The sequence below is a fragment of the Geotrypetes seraphini genome, chromosome 1 (assembly GCF_902459505.1).
Source record: "Geotrypetes seraphini chromosome 1, aGeoSer1.1, whole genome shotgun sequence".
Taxonomy (NCBI): Eukaryota; Metazoa; Chordata; class Amphibia; order Gymnophiona; family Dermophiidae; genus Geotrypetes; species Geotrypetes seraphini.
In genome coordinates this window covers 264,049,288-264,070,115 of record NC_047084.1, presented here as the reverse complement: position 1 = coordinate 264,070,115, position 20,828 = coordinate 264,049,288, and the positions used below count along the sequence as shown (strand labels likewise).

Genomic DNA, 20,828 nt, shown 5'->3' with positions numbered 1-20,828 from the left:
AGGAATGAGAGAAAATGCCAGATAATGGAGGGGGGAGGGAGAGATAGAAGAGAAGGAGAGCAGAAAGATGCCAGGGCATGGGGGAGGGAAGGGAAATTAAGGAGACAGATGCCAGACCAGAGAGAAAGGAAGGAGAGGAAATACCAGAGCATGGCAGGGGAGGAAGAGATAGAAGGGAAGGAGAGAGATGCCAGGCCATGGGGTTGAGTAGGAAGGAAAGGAGGCATGAAGAGAGAGAAAGAAAGGGCAGGGAAAGAGGAAGAAAAAGTTTGGGGAAGGAATGAGGTCTGGAGGAGAGGAAACATACAGGCTGAAAGAAGGGAAAAATATTGGATGCACAGTCAGATGAAGAAAGTGAAAGCAGAGACTCATGAAATCACCAAACAATAAAGGTAGAAAAAATGATTTTATTTTCAATTTAGTGATCAAAATGAGTCTGTTTTGAGAATTTATATCTGCTGTCTATATTTTGCACTATGGCCCCCTTTTACTAAACCGCAATAGTGTTTTTTAGCACAGGGAGCCTATGAGCGTTGAGAGCAGTGCTATCGTGGTTTAGTAAAAAGGGAGGGGGGTATATTTGTCTATTTTTGTATGATTGTTACTGAGGTGACAGTGCATAGAGTCATCTGCCTTGACCTCTTTGTAAAAACCCGGAATATAAATGATAATTAACATTTTCTCTGCATACATTGTGCTTTGTGTTTTTTAAAAAATTTTATTGTTGGTAGATCATTTTGACTTGGTCATTTTAAAAGTAGCTCGCAAGCCCAAAAAGTATGGGCACCCCTGGTGTAAAGCTTTGTCTATCCCTTACTTGAATGCTGCTGTGAAGTCTGGTGTGTGCCAGATGTTTTACTGCTATTTTTCTTATATAGAATTATTGTCGTGGAATCTGCATTTGACACTCTGGTATCTTCCTCTTGAAAGCCCTCAAGTAAACGGGGAAAGAGGCGCTCTGTACATGCTGTATACCCAGGTTTATAGCTAAAGTAGTTTTGGAAATGCATTAAAGGGGATATTTCAAATGATGCCAGTAATCAAACACATTCAAAGATATAGCTCAAGCTCATGATTATGCAATGAAGAAGCCTTATTTGTGATAATAAATGAAAATATAGGGTTCTGCACAACACAAATGGAATACCATCTAAAAAATAAAACTGCTTTCTAGCATTAGGCTCTTGTTTGTGAAAGTTGAGATTTTAATACTAGGTTACAGCTGTAATCAGAATTCATTTCTATAAAACAAAATTATATGCTTAGTATATTGAAATAATTGGTGAAAATCCAAGGAAGTCATTATTCTTTTGTTACTATTCTGCATGAGTCGGATGATTTACAGTGTGCCAGACTTTTTATTTAGAATTTAATATTTGTTTTTGAGTTTTAAAATTTGTGGATGTTCTTAGATTTCTCTGTTTTAATTCTGTGACTGTTAAAATTAATTACTCCAGCCTTTCATTAAAGATAATTTTATCTAAGAAGATTATAATCAGTGAGTATACCATAGCACCATGTTCATTACATTTTTTTTCTTTACAGTTGCAAAGCATTTCAAATTCTGTTGCTTTTAATTTTTTTTTTTTTTTTTTTAATGTATTGCTTTTCCTGTCTCCTGAAAATACTCAGGAAAGCATAGCATTTGCTCTCTGAAGTAGGTTTGTTTTAATGTTCAGTGCATTTTTCAAATTTTCCTAATTGGTAAGGTTTTAGTATTTGTATTTGTTCAGCAGAACTTGGGGACGTGAATAAGTGTGTGGAGTAGAGCAGCTCCCACCATCCTATCATAGATGCACTGACAATATAAAACAACCTTGTACCAAAGACACAATGCAGCGCTTCAAGTTTGTGTGGGATATTTTTGTAAAACTTGAGCTGTAAGTTATACAAAATATTTGACATTGCTCTGCTAGGTTGCTGTTTAATCCCTGAAACTATTGATTTTTTTTTTTTTTTTTTTGGAGTAACTTCAAGATCATGGAAATGGTGCACTCCGATGCTATATTGTAGTTTTCTTTTAATGCACAACTTTGGTGATGCCCACTCCTGCTTCCTTTCACAGTACAAAATCTATGCATACAACCTGGTTAGTGACATCACATTGCTTTCCATAGTCGTGTCATTTTCTGCGTTCAGTTTGCTTTAGTGTCTGAATATCAGAGTAGTGAATCAATGATCTGTATCTTTCTTCCTTCAATAGCTATCAAATTATAAGCTTAAGATTTGAAAGACCGTATGACTTCTCAGCATACTGTTTTATCAGAGATATAGATACATGTGTCAAGATTGGTGAAATTAAGAGTTGAGCTGAGTTTTGAAAAAAATTATATAACACTTAGTGTGAATGGAATTCAATTAGTTCTAACTGTATAAATGATTATTTTGTTTTCATTTTTTAGAAAATTAGGCATATGTTTGGACTAGTAATACACGTGATAAATCATTGGTTCAGTTCTCTACCTGTTTTTTGTCACTTGCATGACAAGTTGTGAATGAACATTGCTGCTGTGAATTTCCTGTAATTTTCTGTAACATTTCTAATAACTAAACTGTTCTTGATATTACAGTGGACTAAAGAGGATGGGCATAGAACCTCTACCTCCACTGTGCCTAACCTGTTTGTTCCATTGAACACCAACCCGAAGGAGGTTCAAGAAATGAGGAACAAGGTTTGTGTCTGTTTTACCTGTGAATCTTTTACAGCATGTTTGATTTATCTCTATTGAAAAATTTAAGAGCAAGAACTGGTGCTATCTGATACATTAATCAGAAACAAAATAAATCGAAGTTCCTTTTTTTTAATGGTCTTTTCCATCCCTTTGTTTTCGTTCAGGCACATTAAAAATGCTTGATAAAATGTGGGAAAGTCCTCTAAAATGTTCTGATCTTCTTTTAACTCTGGATCAGCATGGTGGTTCTAGTGTAGCTTTCTTTCTATATTTCATTCCTGAAAATCATTAAAATTTTAGCTTTAGTTTCCATTACTACTTTGTTGTCTCTTTTTTTTAATGGACAATATAATTGGACTATTTTGAGTACTTTTGCTTAACTAAAGCTTGTATATTTTCTTCTAAAAATTTGATGGTAGAGGTTGAAAGCATAATTGAAGCAAGATTTTCTGTTTATTTTTATGCATATCCGGATGGGGGGATATCTTTTTGGTTTATTGCTTGATTGAATTGTTGGAAGGAAGGGATGGGATATTTTTCTTTTGTATTGTTATTGATGGAATTTAAGTGCTTATGTTGATTATTAATGGTTGTATACTTCATGGCACTTTGTATTAGTTTTGAAAATTAATAAAGATTTAAAAAAAATTGAAGCAGGTGCATGGATTTGGTTTACTAAATCTGAATAGAAATGTTGCTGATCTTTAAATTATCTGCCTTTCAGTTTAAGGAAATAGACCCATAATGAATCATCTGTGTTTATGAACAGCGGAAGTTTCAGTTGAATGGCTCAGATTAGGTGAAATCTGTTTTTTATTAAGCAACAAACTACAACAAGTACAAACATCGAGCAAAAAGTCAAATATAGAAGACATGGCTCCCCTCCCCCAAGAGGACTGGACTCTTATGTCCTCTCAGGTTACAAATCGCCCCACCCCCCTATACCCCCCAAAAGCAGACCCCCCTCCAGAACCCCACACCCCCAAACCCCCCCAACCCCCTGCCCCCCCAGATCAGACAGGCGGAATGGAATACAACTGCAGTCTATTCAAGATACGACTACGAACCCAGGGAGACAAACTGTCCAAATAGGGAGTCCAAATATGAACAAAGTCTCTGCTCCATCAACGAGAGGAAGAAGCCAGCGTGGCCTCCCAGCCTAGAAGGTCATGTAATTTATTCCTCCAGTACCAGAAGGAGGGAGGAACATCTGCCAGCCAGAAATTCAATATACACTTTTTCCCCAAAATATAACATTTGCTCAAAAACAATTTCTCCGCAGAGGTATACACAGAAAACAAAGAAAAATGAGCGAACAACATATGATATGCAGAGACAGGAACAGAAACCCGTAGGAGACCCTGAAGAAAGGAAGCCAAGGCCCCCCAAAAGCTCTGAATACTCTCACAATCCCAAAGACCACGAAAGTAAGAGTTCACCTCCGCATGACAGGTGAGACAGTATTGTATCGACGCATCCCATATGGTAGGCCCGGCTCTGGGAGGCATACGCTCTCAACAAGGTCCTGAAGTGGCACTCTCGAAGCTCCGCACTATGCACCAAAGTAGGGATATGGTGAATAGCCTGAAGCAAAAAACCCACCCCGAGCTCCCGCCCCAAATCCCTCTGCCAAGTTTCAGCACCAAGGTAAAATCCCACGGAGGCCCAAGAGCCCCAAGCTATTTATGATATAAGGAGACCGAGATCCCAGAGGCTGGGTCCTCCCCCCCTCCAAAAAGGAGCGAAAACTAATCTCAAAATCCAAAGAAAGACAACTCCAAGGAAGGGACTGCACATAATTCCGCAATTGACAATGAGCAAAGAGAAGACCCGAAGAAGGCAGACCACAACGCAGCAACTCAGCGCAGGAGAGGAGCGTCCCATCATCCCGCATCATATGAAAAAGAAACTCAAACCCTCGAGCCCGCCAGCGCCCAAAGATAGAGGGAAATAGCCCCGGGGGAAAGGAAAGATTACCGGTCAGAGGCAGTAACACACTAACATGAGGATCCTGCCGCCAAAAAGGCAGCATCCGTCGCCACACCTCCCAAAGGGGGCGAAACAAAACACTACGGCGACAGAAAACCGGCAGAACCGCCAACCGAGACTGCAATAGCGAGAGAAGGTGAGAAGGATAATAATAATCTCGCTCCAAGAAGATATCAGTATAAAGGTCAGTACCCAAGACCTAGTCCCGGACGTGGCATAAAAGACACGCCTGATTATAAAGAGCAATATCCGGCACCCCAAAACCGCCTCGGCCCCAGGAGCCCACCAGCAACTGCCCCACCGCAACTTAGGTCTCCGACCCCCCCAAAAGAACTTCGACAACAAGGAGGAGAGGGCCCGGATATCCTTACGCAAGAGATACAAAGGTAAAGTCTGTAAAACATAAAGCCACTTAGGAAATAAAACCATCCGAAAAAGTTGCACCCTCCCCATCAAAGAAAGAGGCAGATTACGCCAAGCGGCCAACACGGAACCGGTAGTGGAGAGCAAACGAGTGACATTCAACCGGTAAAGCTCCCAAACATCCATGGACAACTGGACGCCCAAATAGCGAAAGGAGGAATCCGCCCATTGCAAGGGAAAGGCCCCCCTCCAAGAACGCCGTAGACCCTCAGCAGGGGCCAAAGCCTCCGATTTCTTCAAATTTAAGGTGAACCCGGAAAAATCCCCATATTTCCTAACACTCTCCAAGAGAGTAGATAAAGAACGCTGCGGGTCAGTCAAAAAAAACCAAAAGATCATCGGCAAAGGCCGTGAATGGCTCAGTTTAATTGCAGGGTTAAAGCAAATACACATGATAAGCAATAAAAAAGTATAACCTGGTGACTAGTGTTGCCAAACTGAGTTTCCAGTGCAATAGGAATGGTATGCTTGAACCTTATGGTACTTTGTCCATTCTTGCGAGAATACTGTAGAAAGATGTCAAATCACAGCTTTTGAAACCTCCTCCTTCTCCCAGGAGTCTGCTGCCCTCTTCAGTTTCTCTTTCTGCAGGCAAGCATGATAGGTGTCTTCTGATCTGTTTATTACTTTTTTATTTTACAATAGCGTTGTGGTCTTTTCATGAAATCAGAGATCCCTTTTGCCTGCATGGAGAAGAGCAGATTTTAAATCTGCAGCTGGAAGGTGTATCCTTTGGGAACCTATTTCAGCCAGCCTGCTGAAGATTAGTGGAGCCCAGGGTCCGTTCCTCTGGTGTTTGCTTGCTCCTTGGACTTGGCTAGGGTCTGGAGTGCAGGCTGTTTAGGCGCTAATAGTGTTCCTTTGGGACGCTCATTTTCCCAGCTGTGTTTCATCTCCCCCCCCCCCCACCTCTTTTTTGTGTGAGGTCTGGAGGAGGTTGAGGGTTGGTCCATGGAGTTCCAACTGGCAGCCCGAAGATTCCCTACTCCAAAAATAAGCCCTAATTGAGATTGACCCCTGAAGCCACCCTGACACTCCCCAACTCCATCCCTGACACTAGTGCTGCCCGATTTGCCAATCATCTCTCCCTCTCCACAACCCCAATTCTTCCTCTTTCCTTTTTCTCCCCCTCCACCATGTGCAGCATCTTTCCTCACCTCTCAACCATCCTCTTGTGCAGCAGCTCCCAAGGCCTCCAAAAACAGTGGCAGTGCTCTGAATGGGCAGCTTTGCTGCCTTCCCCGCCAGGGCCTTCCCTCTGATGCATCATTGATGATGTCATCAGTGATGCGGCAGAGAGAAGAACCCAGCGGGGAAGGTTGCGAAGTAGCCCATACAGAGCGCTGCTGCCGCCACTGTTTTGGATTCTTTTGGAGTTGAGGTATGTCAGGCTCATGGTGGAAGGGTTGGTGAGATTCTGCTGCACAGAGGGATGGGAGGGAAGGATAGAAAGACATTGAAGAGGGAAACCCCGGTGGGGAAGGTTGCAAAGCAGCCCATTCAGAGCACTACCACTGTTTTGGGAGGCCTCGGGAGCTGCTGCACAAGGGGATAGGTGAGAGGTGAGGAAAGATGCTGCAAATGGAGGGGGGGTTGAAAGGAAAGAGGAAGAATTGGGGTAGAGAGGAAGGGAGAGGTGATTGGCAAATCGGGCAGCACTAGTGTCGGATGGAGTTGGGGAGTGTCAGGGTGGCTTCAGGGGTCAATCTTAATGGGCTTATTTTTGGGGTAGGACTTATATTAGGAGCATCTTTAAAAATCATGCTCGGGCCTATTGCTCTAGAACAGGGGTGCCCAATACTTCGATCACGATCGACGGGTAGCTCAGGAAGGCAACGTGAGTCGATTGCAGAGCCCATCCCGGGCTCCGTGATAGACTCGTGTTGCCGTCCCGATCTACCGGGCCTATCAGTCTTCCTCTCCCCGATGTCAAAGACGCCGACGCCGGGCATCCACTTTAGGCTGTTTTTTGTCATTTCGGGGAGGGGGGGTATGGCGGCGGCAGCAGCAGCAGCCTAAAAAAGAAATCATCCTGGCCCGGGTCGGTGTCATGCTCCAGAGCTTCTACCTCTTCCAGCAGCCTTCCTATCTGGCCCTCTCCCTTCTACCTGCTTCCGGCCACACCCCCTGCTCCGTGGCTCTCTTCGGCAACTCAGCAGCAGCGATCGACACAAGCTTCTGACGTCGGGGCCTACCCTCTGTGAGTCCCGCTTGTTTCAACTTTCTTTTTCCACAAAGGCGGGACTCGTAGAGGGAAGGCCTCGATGTCGGCAGCCTGTCTTGATCACCGCTGCTGACGAGTTGCTGAAGAGAGCCGCAGAGCAGGGGGTGTTGCCGGGTGCAGGTAGAAGGGAGAGGGCCAGATGCAGGACTCGTGGGTGAGGGAGGGGAAGAGAGAGAGAAAGAGAGAGGGGAGGGAAACAAAAGGAAATATTTCATACTGGGCTGGGCCGAAGTGGAGGGAGGATGGAAAGATTCTGGCTACAGGGTGCATTAAAGGAAAAGGGGGGGAAAGCTGAAAATGGAGATAGTGACACAAAGAAGAGAAAGGGTAAGCAGGACCTACTGAATAAGGATAGAGATTCAGAGGGGACATGAAGAGGAGGTGAAATAGAGACATAGAAGTAATGTTGAAAAAGGGGGGGAGGTAAAGAATTGAAAGGGCAAATGGTGAACATGGGGTAAAGACAAGGACAGAGACAAATGAAGATTCTGAAAAAGTGGTGAGATAGGGATATAGGTGAGATGGACACAAAGAAGGGTGATGCTGGAAAATAGGTGGAATGGTAATTCTGACAGACACAGAAGGGAAATGCTGGATCAAGGAGAGATGGGGCTCAGGCTGGATGGAATGGGGAGAAATGCCTTGTTGGCCCGGAACTTCCTCTTCTACGTCAGAATTGACGTCAGGGAGCGGAATGCTGGTCAGTGAGACGCTTCTGCAGGGAAAGCTTGGGACGACGGTGGCTTGGGGGCTGTTCCCGATGGCGGTGGCAGCAAACCGAGTGGCTTGGGGGAGGGCACGGAGAAAGAAAGAAAGGGTGCAGACAGGGAGACAGAAAGAAGGGGGAACAGGGAGACAGAAAGAAGGAACAGGGAGACAGAAAGAAAAAGTTGGGGGAGAGAATGAGGTCTGGAGGAGAGGAAACATAGAGGAGGCTGAAAGAAAGGAAGAAAGATTGGATGCACAGTCAGAAGAAGAAAGTGCAACCAGAGACTCATCACCAAACAACAAAGGTAGGAAAAATGATTTTATTTTCAATTTAGTGATCAAAATGTGTCTGTTTTGAGAATTTATATCTGCTGTCTATATTTTGCACTATGGCTCCCTTTTACTAAACCGCAATAACGTTTTTTAGCGCAGGGAGCCTATGAGCATTGAGAGCAGCGCAAGGCATTCAGCGTAACTCCCTGTGCTAAAATCTACTATCGTGGTTTAATAAAAAGGGAGGGGGTATATTTGTCTATTTTTGTATTTTGTTACTGAGGTGACATTGCATAGAGTCATCTGCCGTGACCTCATTGAAAAAACCCGGAATATGAATAATTAACATTTTCTCTACCTTTCAGTGTGCTTTGTGTTTTTAAAAAAATTTTATTGTTGGTAGATCATTTTGACTTAGTTATTTTAAAAGTAGCTCGCAAGCCCATAAAGTGTGGGCACCCCTGCTCTAGAAGATCTGGGTCGCTTCGGTCAAATGGTAAGGCTCTTAAGTGCGTGGCACTAGCCAAGAAAGGATATTTAGACGTCATTACCACTCTACTGAAGACCAAGAAGCCTTCTACTCTTTCTGCATATGCCAAGGCATGGGATTCTTTTTAGCACTGTTACAATAAGGAGAATATGGAGCCCAACAAGGCCCCAGTATCATCGGTACTAGCCTTCCTTCAAGAGGGCCTGAACAAGGGATTAGCAGTGGTAGCTCTTTAAGGTGCAGATGGCAGGCCTGGCTTGCTTTAGAGGCCAAGAGAAGTGAGTCTCCCTGGCTGCTCACCCAGACATTATTAGATTCTTCAAAGGAGCCATGAGGCTCAGGCCAGTGATCTGAGATTCCCTCTCTTACTAGAATTGTACCATTGTGTTAGAGGGTCTTCAGAAGGTCCCATATGAGCCTTTGAAGGAAGCTTCTCTAATGGATCTTACGATCAAATCAAGTGTTTCTTGTTGCAATTACCTCGGCCAGAAGAGTCTCAGAATAGCAAACTTTGTGATCAGGGGGCCATTTGAGGATCATGGAAATGGGAGTGACCTTCTTGTTGCCAAAGGTTGTTTCAGCATTTCACATCAACCAAGAATTTGGGCTACCAGCCTTTCAACCTAGAGGTTCAAAGAAGAAAGACAAGGCTTTAAAGTTGCTGGACATTCACAACGTTCTCTTGCGTTACCTGGAAGTGACTTAAGTTTAATCTATCGGACAATCTCTGTCCTAACCAAAGAGTCAATCCGAGGCAAACAAGCCTCCAAGGCCACCATTTCCTGGTGGATTTGGATAGCAATCTCCTCCACCTATATTGTCTGCAGCAAACAACTGCCAGTGTCGTTGAAAGGACATTCAACCAGAGGAGTAGCCTCCTCTTGGGCGGTATCAAGGGTGTTACCTTTGGAGAAGATATGTAGATCTACGACATGGTCTTCCCTACACACTTTTCACTAAATTGTATAAGGTGAATGTGGCAAAGCATGAGGATATGCTGCCTTTGGATCCTCAGTACTGAAAGCAGGCTTATCTCTCCCACCTAGGACTTTGGGGACTGCTTAGTTAGGTCTTGAAAATTCAGCATACCATTCCTATTGCACTGGAAAAAGAGATTAGGTTCTTACCTTGATAATATTTTCCAGTAGATAGGCATGTTATGCTGATTTCCACCCCCCACACCTGTTGATTTCTGATAAAGCTGTTTGTCTTATACTTCATGGTCCTCTTCATAGCTAAGACGTCTCTGCCAATCGAATTATGGGTTCAGAATCAGTTTGTAAATAGAATCTCAAGAGATAATTGAGCTCCACTAATATTCAAGCTGTTGATTTTATTTGATGTGTTTTACTGTTCAGTAGCAAGTTTCGTTATTGACTGTTATGTGAACAGATCAGAACCTTGGTTTTGGGGAGTTCCTTGTGTGTTCCCCTTCTCCTTTCTTTTACTCTAGATCTCTTGCATGCTTTGGAACGAACTGAAGAGATCAGCAGACTCCTATGAGAAGGAGGAGGTTTGAAAAGCTGTGATTGACATCTTTTTCAGTATGCTCGTGAGAATGGAGAGTACTCTAAGGTTCAGCATATTATTCTTATCTACTGGAAAAGATATCAAGGTGAGAACTTGATCTCTCTTTCAGCTCATTTGGTTAGTAGCAGCTTGCAGAACTTCTAAATGGAAGGAAAATACAACATAGTTGCTTCTGCTTAATGGCCAAGTCCAAGGTACTTATATGCAGAGTTATGGAAAGTTATATTTGTTATTCTTAGACTGCTTTAGCTTTCTCTGTAGGATAAAGCAGTTTACAAATGTGACTAAAACAGAGTATTGGAAAAGAATGTCATAATTGATGAGAGAAATTATTCAATCAGCTGGAGAATAGGAAGGGGAAAAGGAATGAGGAAAAGCTATGAATCGGAACTGAACCAGGCGGTGACCATCATACCGATCTGAAGGCCAATTAAAAAAAGATCTAGCTAGGTACTTGGGACCTGGGTTGACCACTGTTGGAAACAGGATACTGGATTTGATGGACCTTCGGTCTGACCCAGTATGGCAATCCTTATGTTCTTAATTTGTGGTTTTTATATGTCATAGGGCCATTAGATCTCGGTGCCCGCAAAATTTCTTGTTTGTGAGCGTTCTATGCACAGAGTTTCAGGAAACTTCAAAGACTGAGGAGTCTAAGTTTCCAGGAATTCTCTTTAATCCTGTTCTTGAATAGTTTGCTGAAAGTTCAACGACACAAATTGAAGAGTCGAAGGTGGTTTTCAAAGTCATTGACCTTTTCTTCCAAGCAAGTTATTTTCTGTTGCAAGGAAGATTGCATGGCTTTCCGCTGAAGCAAATTTTCCTTCAACATTTGAGAGACATTGGTAGGCAAAGAAGTCATTTCTTAACATTTCCATTTTGTGGTCTACTGACTGAAGCTTATCTACTGTATTCTGCTATTTTTTTTATCCAACAATGCTTTGATTTCTGCCATTATTTCCATAGCCCAGGCTGAGCTTATGGTTTGCAGGCCCGTTGCTTCCTCATCCACCTTTTTAATTTCTTTGCTGTGGCTTCTTTCCTTATCTTTCTTTGGAACATGGAACATCTTAGTAGTTTACTTCAAGATGACCAGGAAATTTTAGTCTGTAGGGCTTCAGACACAGTTTGATGCTGAGAAAGGTAGATGGGCATCATGGAGAGCTCACCTCATTTGACACCAGCTTCTTAGCACGGCATCATGTGACACTCCCCCCCCCCCCCAACCACAAGCTATCATTTAATGTATTTAAATGTGTGGTGATAAATTGGTTAAGAACATGAGATTAACAAGCCATTTTTTAAAAATCTTTTTATGTTCAAACATTTTTATTGAAGGAATAAAGTAAAAATACATTCACATAATACATAAAGATATTCTTTACAAATGATTTCACATATTTTAAAATTCTAATAATTATAATCTATAAAATACTATCATAAAATTCTATCATTCCTCCAAACAATTTATATGACAAACTATAGTCCCCCGTTATCACCCCGCCTTCCCTCCTTCCTATTCCCCCTTCCCTCACAGGTGACAAAAACAGCCAGGTTTTGGGATACAATAAAGGCAACAAAAGCTTCAATTTAATTCATTAAGAATCAAACTTCTTGCTCTAGGTGAAAGTTTTTGAATATAGGGGTCCCAAGTTTTCATAAAAAGATGAGTTCATCTAGGAGATCGACAAACCTCCCAAACCTCGAATAAAAGTACACGATGGAATTGATTCCTTCAATGCCAAAAACTAGGAGGTTCTGTCTGTAACCAATATTGCATAATACATTTATGACCCACCATACAAGCTTTCTGAAATAAAAGGCATCTCCCTTGACCACAGGCAGCTGCCTTACAGAAAAGCACTTTGAAAAGCACTTTTGTGGTGAAGATCCCACCACAGGAATATCCCATAATGAACCCAAATATATCTTGTATCTTTTTTTAGTTTAGTAAATTTTATTGAGTTTTCTCAAAATATAAAAGAGATGATAATGTATAACCATTAACAGTAACTTCACAGATAATTACATATTTAGCTTACAGATGAAAAGATAAGTAAGTATGGCTATTAATAGTCTGTATGTGACAAAAAATAATTGTATCAAACTTATTGAAAGGCATAAGTGTGCATTTTAAATAGGTAAACCAGAAGAGAATGAAGTAAAATATTTAAGATACAAGAGCACACTATTCCTGAAGTAATGACTTAAGTTTTAGAAACATAGAAACATAGAAATAGACGGCAGATAAGGGCCCACGGCCCATCTAGTCTGCCCACCTTAATGTCCCTCCCCTACCTTTGCCCTGTGAATAGATCCCATGTGCCGATCCCATTTGGCCTTAAAATCAGGCACGCTGCTGGCCTCAATCACCTGTAGTGGAAGACTATTCCAGCGATCAACCACTCTTTCAGTGAAAAAGAATTTCCTGGTGTCACCTCGTAGTTTCCCGCCCCTGATTTTCAACGGATGTGCTCTTGTTGTCGTGGGACCCTTGAAAAAGAAGATATCTTCCTCCGCCTCGATGCGGCCCGTAAGATACTTGAACGTCTCGATCATGTCCCCCCTCTCTCTGCGCTCCTCGAGCGAGTATAGCTGTAATTTGTCAAGCCGTTTTTCGTATGGTAGATCCTTGAGTTCCGAGACCATCCGGGTGGCCATTCTTTGCACCGACTCCAGTCTCAGCACATCCTTGCGATAATGCGGCCTCCAGAATTGCACACAGTATTCCAGGTGGGGCCTCACCATGGATCTATACAATGGCATAATGACTTCCGCCTTACGACTGACAAAACCCCTTCGTATGCAGCCCATGATTTGTCTTGCCTTGGACGAAGCCTGCTCCACTTGATTGGCAGACTTCATGTCCTCACTGACGATTACCCCCAAGTCTCGTTCTGCTACCGTTTTTGCTAGGATCTCGCCATTAAGGGTATAAGACTTGCATGGATTCTGGCTTCCCAGGTGCATAACTTTGCATTTTTGGGCATTGAAGTTGAGTTGCCATGTCCTAGACCGGGGGTCGGCAACCTGCGGCTCCAGAGCCGCATGCGGCTCTTTTCCACCTTTGCTGCGGCTCCGGTAGTGTGTCACGCAGGCATGCAGGTTACAAGTCCGGCGTCGCGGCGGGAAATAGCCATGCTGAGCAGTGAGCTCAGCACATACACAGATGAAAGCCTTGCTTGCTGATTGGTCCGGCGGCCCCGCCCCGCCGTGCCGCCGGACCAATCAGCAAGCAAGGCTTTCATCTGTGTAGTGCTGAGCTCACTGCTCAGCATGGCTATTTCCCGCCGCGACGCCGGACTTGTAAGGTGCCTGAAAAAGAAATCATCCTGGCCGGGGTCGGTGTCATGCTCCGGAGATCTACAGCCTTCCTATCTCCCTCTCCCTTCTACCTGCTTCCGGCCACATCCCCTGCTCCGCGGCTCTCTTCGGCAACTCAGCAGTAGCGATCGACACAAGCTTCTGACGTCGGGGCCTACCCTCTGCGAGTCCCGCTTGTTTCAACTTCCTTTTTCCACAAAGGCTTGTCTTGATCACTGCTGCTGACGAGTTGCTGAAGAGAGCCGCGGAGCAGGGGGGTGTTGCCAGGTGCAGGTAGAAGGGAGAGGGCCAGATGCAGGACTCGTGGGTGAGGGAGCAGAAGAGAGAGAGAAAGAGAGAGGGGAGGGAAACAAAAGGAAATATTTCATACTGGGCTGGGCCGGAGTGGAGGGAGGGTGGAAAGATTCTGGCTACAGGGTGCATTTACAAAGGAAAAGGGGGGAAAGCTGAAAATGGAGATAGTGACACAAAGAAGAGAAAGGGTAAGCAGGACCTACTGAATAAGGATAGAGATACAGAGGGGACATGAAGAGGAGGTGAAATAGAGACATAGAAGTAATGCTGAAAAAGTGTGGGGGGGAGATAAAGACATTGAAAGGGCAAATGGTGAACATGGGGTAAAGACAAGGACAGAGACAAATGAAGATTCTGAAAAAGTGGTGAGATAGGGATATAGGTGAGATGGACACAAAGAAGGGTGATGCTGGAAAATAAGTGGAATGGTAATTCTGACAGACACAGAAGGGAAATGCTGGATCAAGGAGAGATGGGGCTCAGGCTGGATGGAATGAGGAGAAATGCCTTGTTGGCCCGGAATTTCCTCTCCTACGTCAGAATTGACGTCAGAGAGCGGAATGCTGGTCAGCGCAACACTTCTGCAGGGAAAGCTTGGGACGGCGGTGGCTTGGGGGCTGTTCCCCGATTGCGGTGGCAGCAAACCGAGTGGCTTGGGGGACGGCACGGAGACAGAAAGAAGGGGGAACAGGGAGACAGAAAGAAAAAGTTGGGGGAGAGAATGAGGTCTGGAGGAGAGGAAACATACAGGAGGCTGAAAGAAAGGAAGAAAGATTGAATGCACAGTCAGAAGAAGAAAGTGCAACCAGAGACTCATGAAATCACCAAATAGCAAAGGTAGGAAAAATGATTTTATTTTCAATTTAGTGATCCTGTATATAGCATTAAGATAAGAAACAATATATGCAGTGTTAGATTTGTTTTATAATGGTTTTGCGGCTCCAAGTTTTTTTTTCTTTTCGAAAACGGGTCGAAGTGGCTCTTTATGTCTTAAAGGTTGCAGACCCCTGTCCTAGACCATCGCTCCAGTAGGAGTAGGTCGTGCATCATGTTGTCGGGCACTGAATCTTCGTCTGTTGTGCATTTGCCCACTACATTACTCAGTTTGGCGTCATCGGCGAATAATGTTATTTTACCTCGAAGCCCTTCTGCCAAGTCTCTTATAAAGATGTTGAATAGAATTGGGCCCAAGACTGAGCCCTGTGGTACTCCACTAATCACCTCCGTCATTTCGGAGGGGGTGCCGTTCACCACCACCCTTTGGAGCCTACCTCCAAGCCAGCTCCCAACCCATTTCGTCAATGTGTTACCTAATCCTATAGAACTCATCTTGCTCAGTAACCTGCGGTGTGGTACGCTATTGAATGCTTTGCTAAAGTCCAGGTACACGATGTCCAGGGACTCCCCAATATCCAGCTTCCCCGTTACCCAGTCAAAGAAGCTGATCAGGTTGGATTGGCAGGATCTCCCCTTAGTTGTCGGGGATCCCGTAGATTCTCCTCATCCAGGATCTTATCTAATTGGTGTTTGATTAGAGTTTCCATTAGTTTGCTCACTATCGATGTTAGACTCACTGGTCTGTAGTTTGCTGTCTCCATCTTTGAGCCTTTCTTGTGGAGTGGAATGACGTTTTAGCATAAGAAGTTAGAGATTTGTGGTTTTCAGCTATGATTTTTTCATATTTGGCAGTTAAAACAAATCATATTCCACCAAGTAATATACTCAGTTTTAGACAAGTTTTTCCAACAATGTTAAGATATTTTTGATTGCTAGATGAATAAGAATACAGAAGTTTTAATTTATGTTCCCCTGAGTGGGATTGTAACCAGAGTTTATAAATATGAAAATTTTAAGGTTGAGTTATTCATCTAAGCCAAAAATGTCACACAGTATTCCATATTTTCTTCCAATAGTCAGTTATTGATTTTCAACGATGGGTGTGTTGTCCATAATGCTCTGTGTAATAAGAAATATGAAAATTGTAAATTGGCAGAAGACCGATGTGTTTTAAAAAGATTGTTCCATATAGTAGACCAAGAGTTGGGATCATCTTGAGTTTCTGAATGTTCAGACCATTTGAGTTTTGTATTGAAGTGGAAGTCATATTTATGAAGTTGTAAGAATTTACACCAATAAGACACAGTTCCTTTAGTTGTAGTTAATTTATAACATAACTGCATTTTTTTGTATTCTATTTGTGGCTGATCAAGACTAAGCTCCTGGACAAAAACTTTAATAAGAGATCCTCAGAAAATCTTGCAAGAACCTTTCCTCTGCTGAGCCACCAAATGTTGCAATGCAAAACAAGGTTGCCACAAGTGGCTTCCATTTCTAGCAACATTTTAAACATTTATGGGTCAATGATGAATAGACTGAGTGCATTAATAATTTGTCACATCTAATATAATAAAACCCTAAGCGCGCATGCGCACTCTTACCTGCGTGTTCCGTTTTCTGTGAGCTGTAGGGCCCCGTCGGCAAGAGTGCGCATGCGCGCTTCTACTCCCTCCCTCCCTCCCTGTAAATTTGCTGCCGTTGTTGTCCCCCTCATGCATCCTTTCCCGGTGCACACGAACCCCCATCAACCCTCCCACCGCAAAACGCACAAACCTCCCAGCTCCAGCAGCGGCCGCATCGCACTAAAGACGCTGCTTCGCGGCCTTCCCCTGCTCTGATTTCCTCTGCCGGCGTCTCTGATGCTACTGCACAGGGAAGTGGAGTGGGGAGGGAAATGCTACTGGTGAGAAAAGGGGGCTGAAAAGGAAAAGATGGGAGAAGGGGGCTGAGGGGGTAAAAATGGGTTTGGAGCTGGGGCTGAAAATAGGGGACATATGAGGGAAGGAGGCTTTACTAGCACCCGTTAATAATAATAATAATAATAACTTTATTCTTATATACTGCCAGCAATCTTGCGACTTCTAGGTGGTTTACAATAAAGGGAATACAATAAAGGGAAACTGTACATACGACGAATTAAAGAGTATAGCAGTGTACATCTGATAACATTAATTTTGTTAACTACAGTTTGTGTGCTGCAAGGCCGGGAGGTGCCAAGCTATTTATACAGAAGTAGAAATAATCCGTAGATTGAATGGAGTGTTCATAGTTAGTGATTAGGGGTTAGGGTTACCAATTTACAGGTTCAAGTATGTGATGATGTTACGAGGGGGGCTGATGTTCCGGTTCGTTACCTAGGTATTTCAAGAATAGGTAAGTTTTTAGGTGTTTCCTGAATTCTTCATAGTTGTTTGTGTGCGTAATTAGTTTTTCTAGGTCTTTACCCCATATGGCTGCTTGATACGATAGCAGTTGTTGATGGTGTCTCTTATATTTGCACCCTCTAGCTGGTGGGGAGACAAATTTCATGTGTGTTTTTCTTTCATGTCTGTTGGTTGGGAATGAGAAGAGGTCTGTAATGTATTTTGGGGCTAGACCATTTAAAACTTTGAAGCAGAGACATCCTAGCTTGAACTTCGTGCGTGCCTCCATCGGCAGCCAGTGTAGGAGTCGGTAGGAAGGAGTTATGTGATCGGACTTCTTCAGCCCGAAAATCATCCTGACTGCTGCATTTTGTATCAGTTGTAGTCTTTGCATTTGCTTCTGGGGGATTGTCAGATGGGTGATGTTGCAATAATCCAGGTGGTTTAGTATTAGTGATTGTACTAGAATTCTGAAAGCAGAGGTGTGGAAGTACGCCTTAATGGACCTAAGTTTCCAGAGGGTGAAAAACCCTTTTTTGACTAGGGAGTCTATGTGGTTAATGTAATGGGTTTAAACACTAGTCAGACATAATGTTGTTGAGAGTGATGAATAACACAGTAAGTAACTGCTATCTGGTCCCTCAGCCACATGGTAAGTTATTCAAATGTTCTAATGTTGGGCTGGCGTGGGAGATGGGCTCTGCCCCCAAACATCCCTTGTGGTGCCAGATTTAAAAATCAGCAGAACCTTTTTTCAAGTTATTCAGGGCAGATCCACTACTATCTGGAGCTGCCCCAGCGAGAAACCAACTATCTGCCGCAAGGGGAGGAAGTGGGGCCGGCGTGGGAGATGGGCTCTGCCCCTGACGTCCCTTGCAACACGCCTAGAGACACGTTGCTACTTGGCGTGATGCCTAATGCGCGCTCCTTTGTGAAGTGACTGAGAGCAGTGACGCCTCACAAAGTGAAGAGGCCAAGATGAACATACCAGCAAAGCCATAAAGGGTCCATTCCATCTCCCCTGCACCACACCAACAGACCACCCAGCAACCAGCAGGCCAGCTAATCTCCAAATCCTCCCACCTCCCGCTGAGACTCCAACCGGACTAGAAGGTAGGAACCAACATCTATCCAAACTGCAAAACTAGTATAACAACGCTATTGACTCCAACACAGATCTTGCTACCTCAGGCTGAAGTCTCAATGGCCCAAAGGCCATCCTGAAGAACCCAGCCACTGTACTCTAATCTAACTCCTTCTACCTTCCAGACCTTCAAGATGAAATTCCCATTTACTCAAATCCTTCCGGTGCTATGCCTCACCAGCCTTTCAGCAATTCATAACACATTTCCCACTGACAGTTCCAATCCCTCATGGTACCCCACACAACAAAGGCCCAGACCCCCAAAACCCATTCAGTGCACCAGCAGAATGTTATGGGTATGCTATGTGGGTTTCCGCCTGTCTCCGCCTACCTCAAGCAACTGCATTGGCAACGTATCCCATCTCGAATAAAATGCAAAACATCCTGCATAATACATCACATACTCTACGGAAACTCAGCTGCTCCTCTTATCCAACTCTTCTCAATGGCATGGTCTCCCTCTGGTAGAACTCTTTAACATGACACACAACTAAATCGCCCCTATCAAAAAATCTCAAGTATAGGCAAATACTCAACTCCGCGCTCACCTTCCTGGGAGTGAAAACTTGGAATGATCTCACTGAAACAATTGGAACAGAATCTAGCTACACCTTATTTCGGAAGAAACTAAAGACCCTTCTCTTTGATACCTGAATTCTACACAAATCATTCTGTATATTCGTTCTATTATGTCTGATCTTTTCCTATATCCTTCCTGCTAATTTTCTAACCAACCTCCATGATCCTAACCTGCCCTAATGCACTCCCTTTTATTCTCTGGAACTTGCCGTGAGCTTACACAGGTAGTGCGCAACGCACATATAGCTGATTAAATTAGGGTTATGTTAATCATATTATGTTTTCATTTGAATATTTTCCCATGCTATTATAGTATTGTATTATACTGACATATTTCTGTTACACATATTTAATAGCTGTGTAAATTAATCATATTTCTTATACTGTTTCATAATAATCCTATTAGTTTCAATTTGAAGTTTCCATGTTTGCCTCATTTACTGTATCTTTTTATTTGGTCATTTTACTATTAATAACTGTTAACAATGTTCTAAGTTGTATGTTAAACTATACTTGCTGTAGACCACCTTGGTGAATTTCTTCATAAAGGCAGTTTAATAAATCTCAATAAATAAAAAACAAAAGACAGTCCTAGATTCTTCCAGGATCCTCAGCTACCAGGAGTTCCAGGCAAATACTGACTATAATTAAGGAAGAAACTAAGGATTTTAACACTGATGTTGTTATCCATCTGGGAACAAATAACTTGGCCAACAACTCCACACTTGCAGCACAGAAAGCTTTTCGGGAGCTTGGTGAGGGCGTGAAACCTTTTGTAAAGACTTTAGCTTTTTCTGAGATACTGCCTGCATATGGAAAAGGAGAGCAAAGAGTGAAAAACACAGAGGACTTTAATAGATGGCTCAGAGCCTGGTGTCATCAAGAAGGCTTCAGGTACATAGGAGGATGGGGAAATACATGGAAGGACAAGAAGCTATATTGCACTGATGGGCTACATATTACTACAGCAGGAAAAAGAAACCTTGCAGAGAAATTTAGACAATATTTTTCTAGGCATTTAAACTAGAAGGTGGGGGTGGTGTATGTACGAAGGACAATTATAGAGACCACCCCCGGCAAAAGAAAAGATGTGATAGTAGTAAAGGCTGCAACATAAGCAATATCAGCAACTCATTTCTTAGTATTGCAACGACACAAAAATCCATACAAAAAAGGAGATTATCGCTGAAAAATAGCTGGAAAGCGATGACCACAAATGCTCGCAGTCTAAGCAACAAAGTTCATGATCTGCAAGCCCTGATATTAGAGGCAGATCTAGATATTGTTGCTATCACAGAGACATGGTTCAGTGAATCACATGGATGGGATGCAAACATACCGGGATATAATCTTTTTAGGAAGGACAGAGATGGTCATAAAGGTGGAGGAGTAGCTCTCTATGTAAAGATCAATATCCAAGCGACCGAAATGCAAGGGACCTGGGGAGAGGAAGAAGCGATATGGATTGCTCTGAAAAGAGAAGATGGAACTTCTATCTACATGGGTGTAGTCTACAGACCTCCGACTCAATCGTAGCAAATTGATAAGGATCTGATTGTGGATATCCAAAAGTTTGGAAGGAAAGAGGAGGGTCTGCTGTTGGGAGATTTCAACCTGCCGGATGCGGACTGGAATGTTCCGTCTGCGGAATCGGAAAGAAGTAGGGAGATTGTGGATGCCTTTCAAGAGGCTCTGCTCACACAAATGGTGATGGAACCCACAAGGGAAAAAGCGATATTGGATCTGGTCCTCACAAATGGAGAGAGTATCTCTAATGTTCGAGTGGGTGCTCACCTGGGTAGTAGCGATCATCAAACGGTTTGGTTTGATATAACGGCTAAAGTGGAGAGCGGCCGCACGATACTTAAAGTCCTAGATTTCAAACGTACGGACTTTAATGCAATGGGAAAGTACCTGAAGAAAGAGCTGTTAGGATGGGAGGACATAAGAGAAGTGGAAAAACAGTGGTCTAAGCTGA

The 20,828-nt window shown here is 43.3% G+C and overlaps 1 protein-coding gene across 10 annotated transcripts in view; it reads left to right on the top strand.

Annotated features, from left to right (window-relative positions):
* Nucleotides 1–20,828, top strand: part of ADD1 (adducin 1) — a 251,869-nt gene that overhangs the window by 134,043 nt on the left and 96,998 nt on the right. For all 10 annotated transcript variants that reach the window (XM_033950494.1, XM_033950510.1, XM_033950502.1 and 7 more), the window contains exon 11: nucleotides 2,571–2,672. In XM_033950494.1, the coding sequence (XP_033806385.1) occupies nucleotides 2,571–2,672 (102 nt within the window). The remainder of the gene's footprint in view (nucleotides 1–2,570; nucleotides 2,673–20,828) is intronic.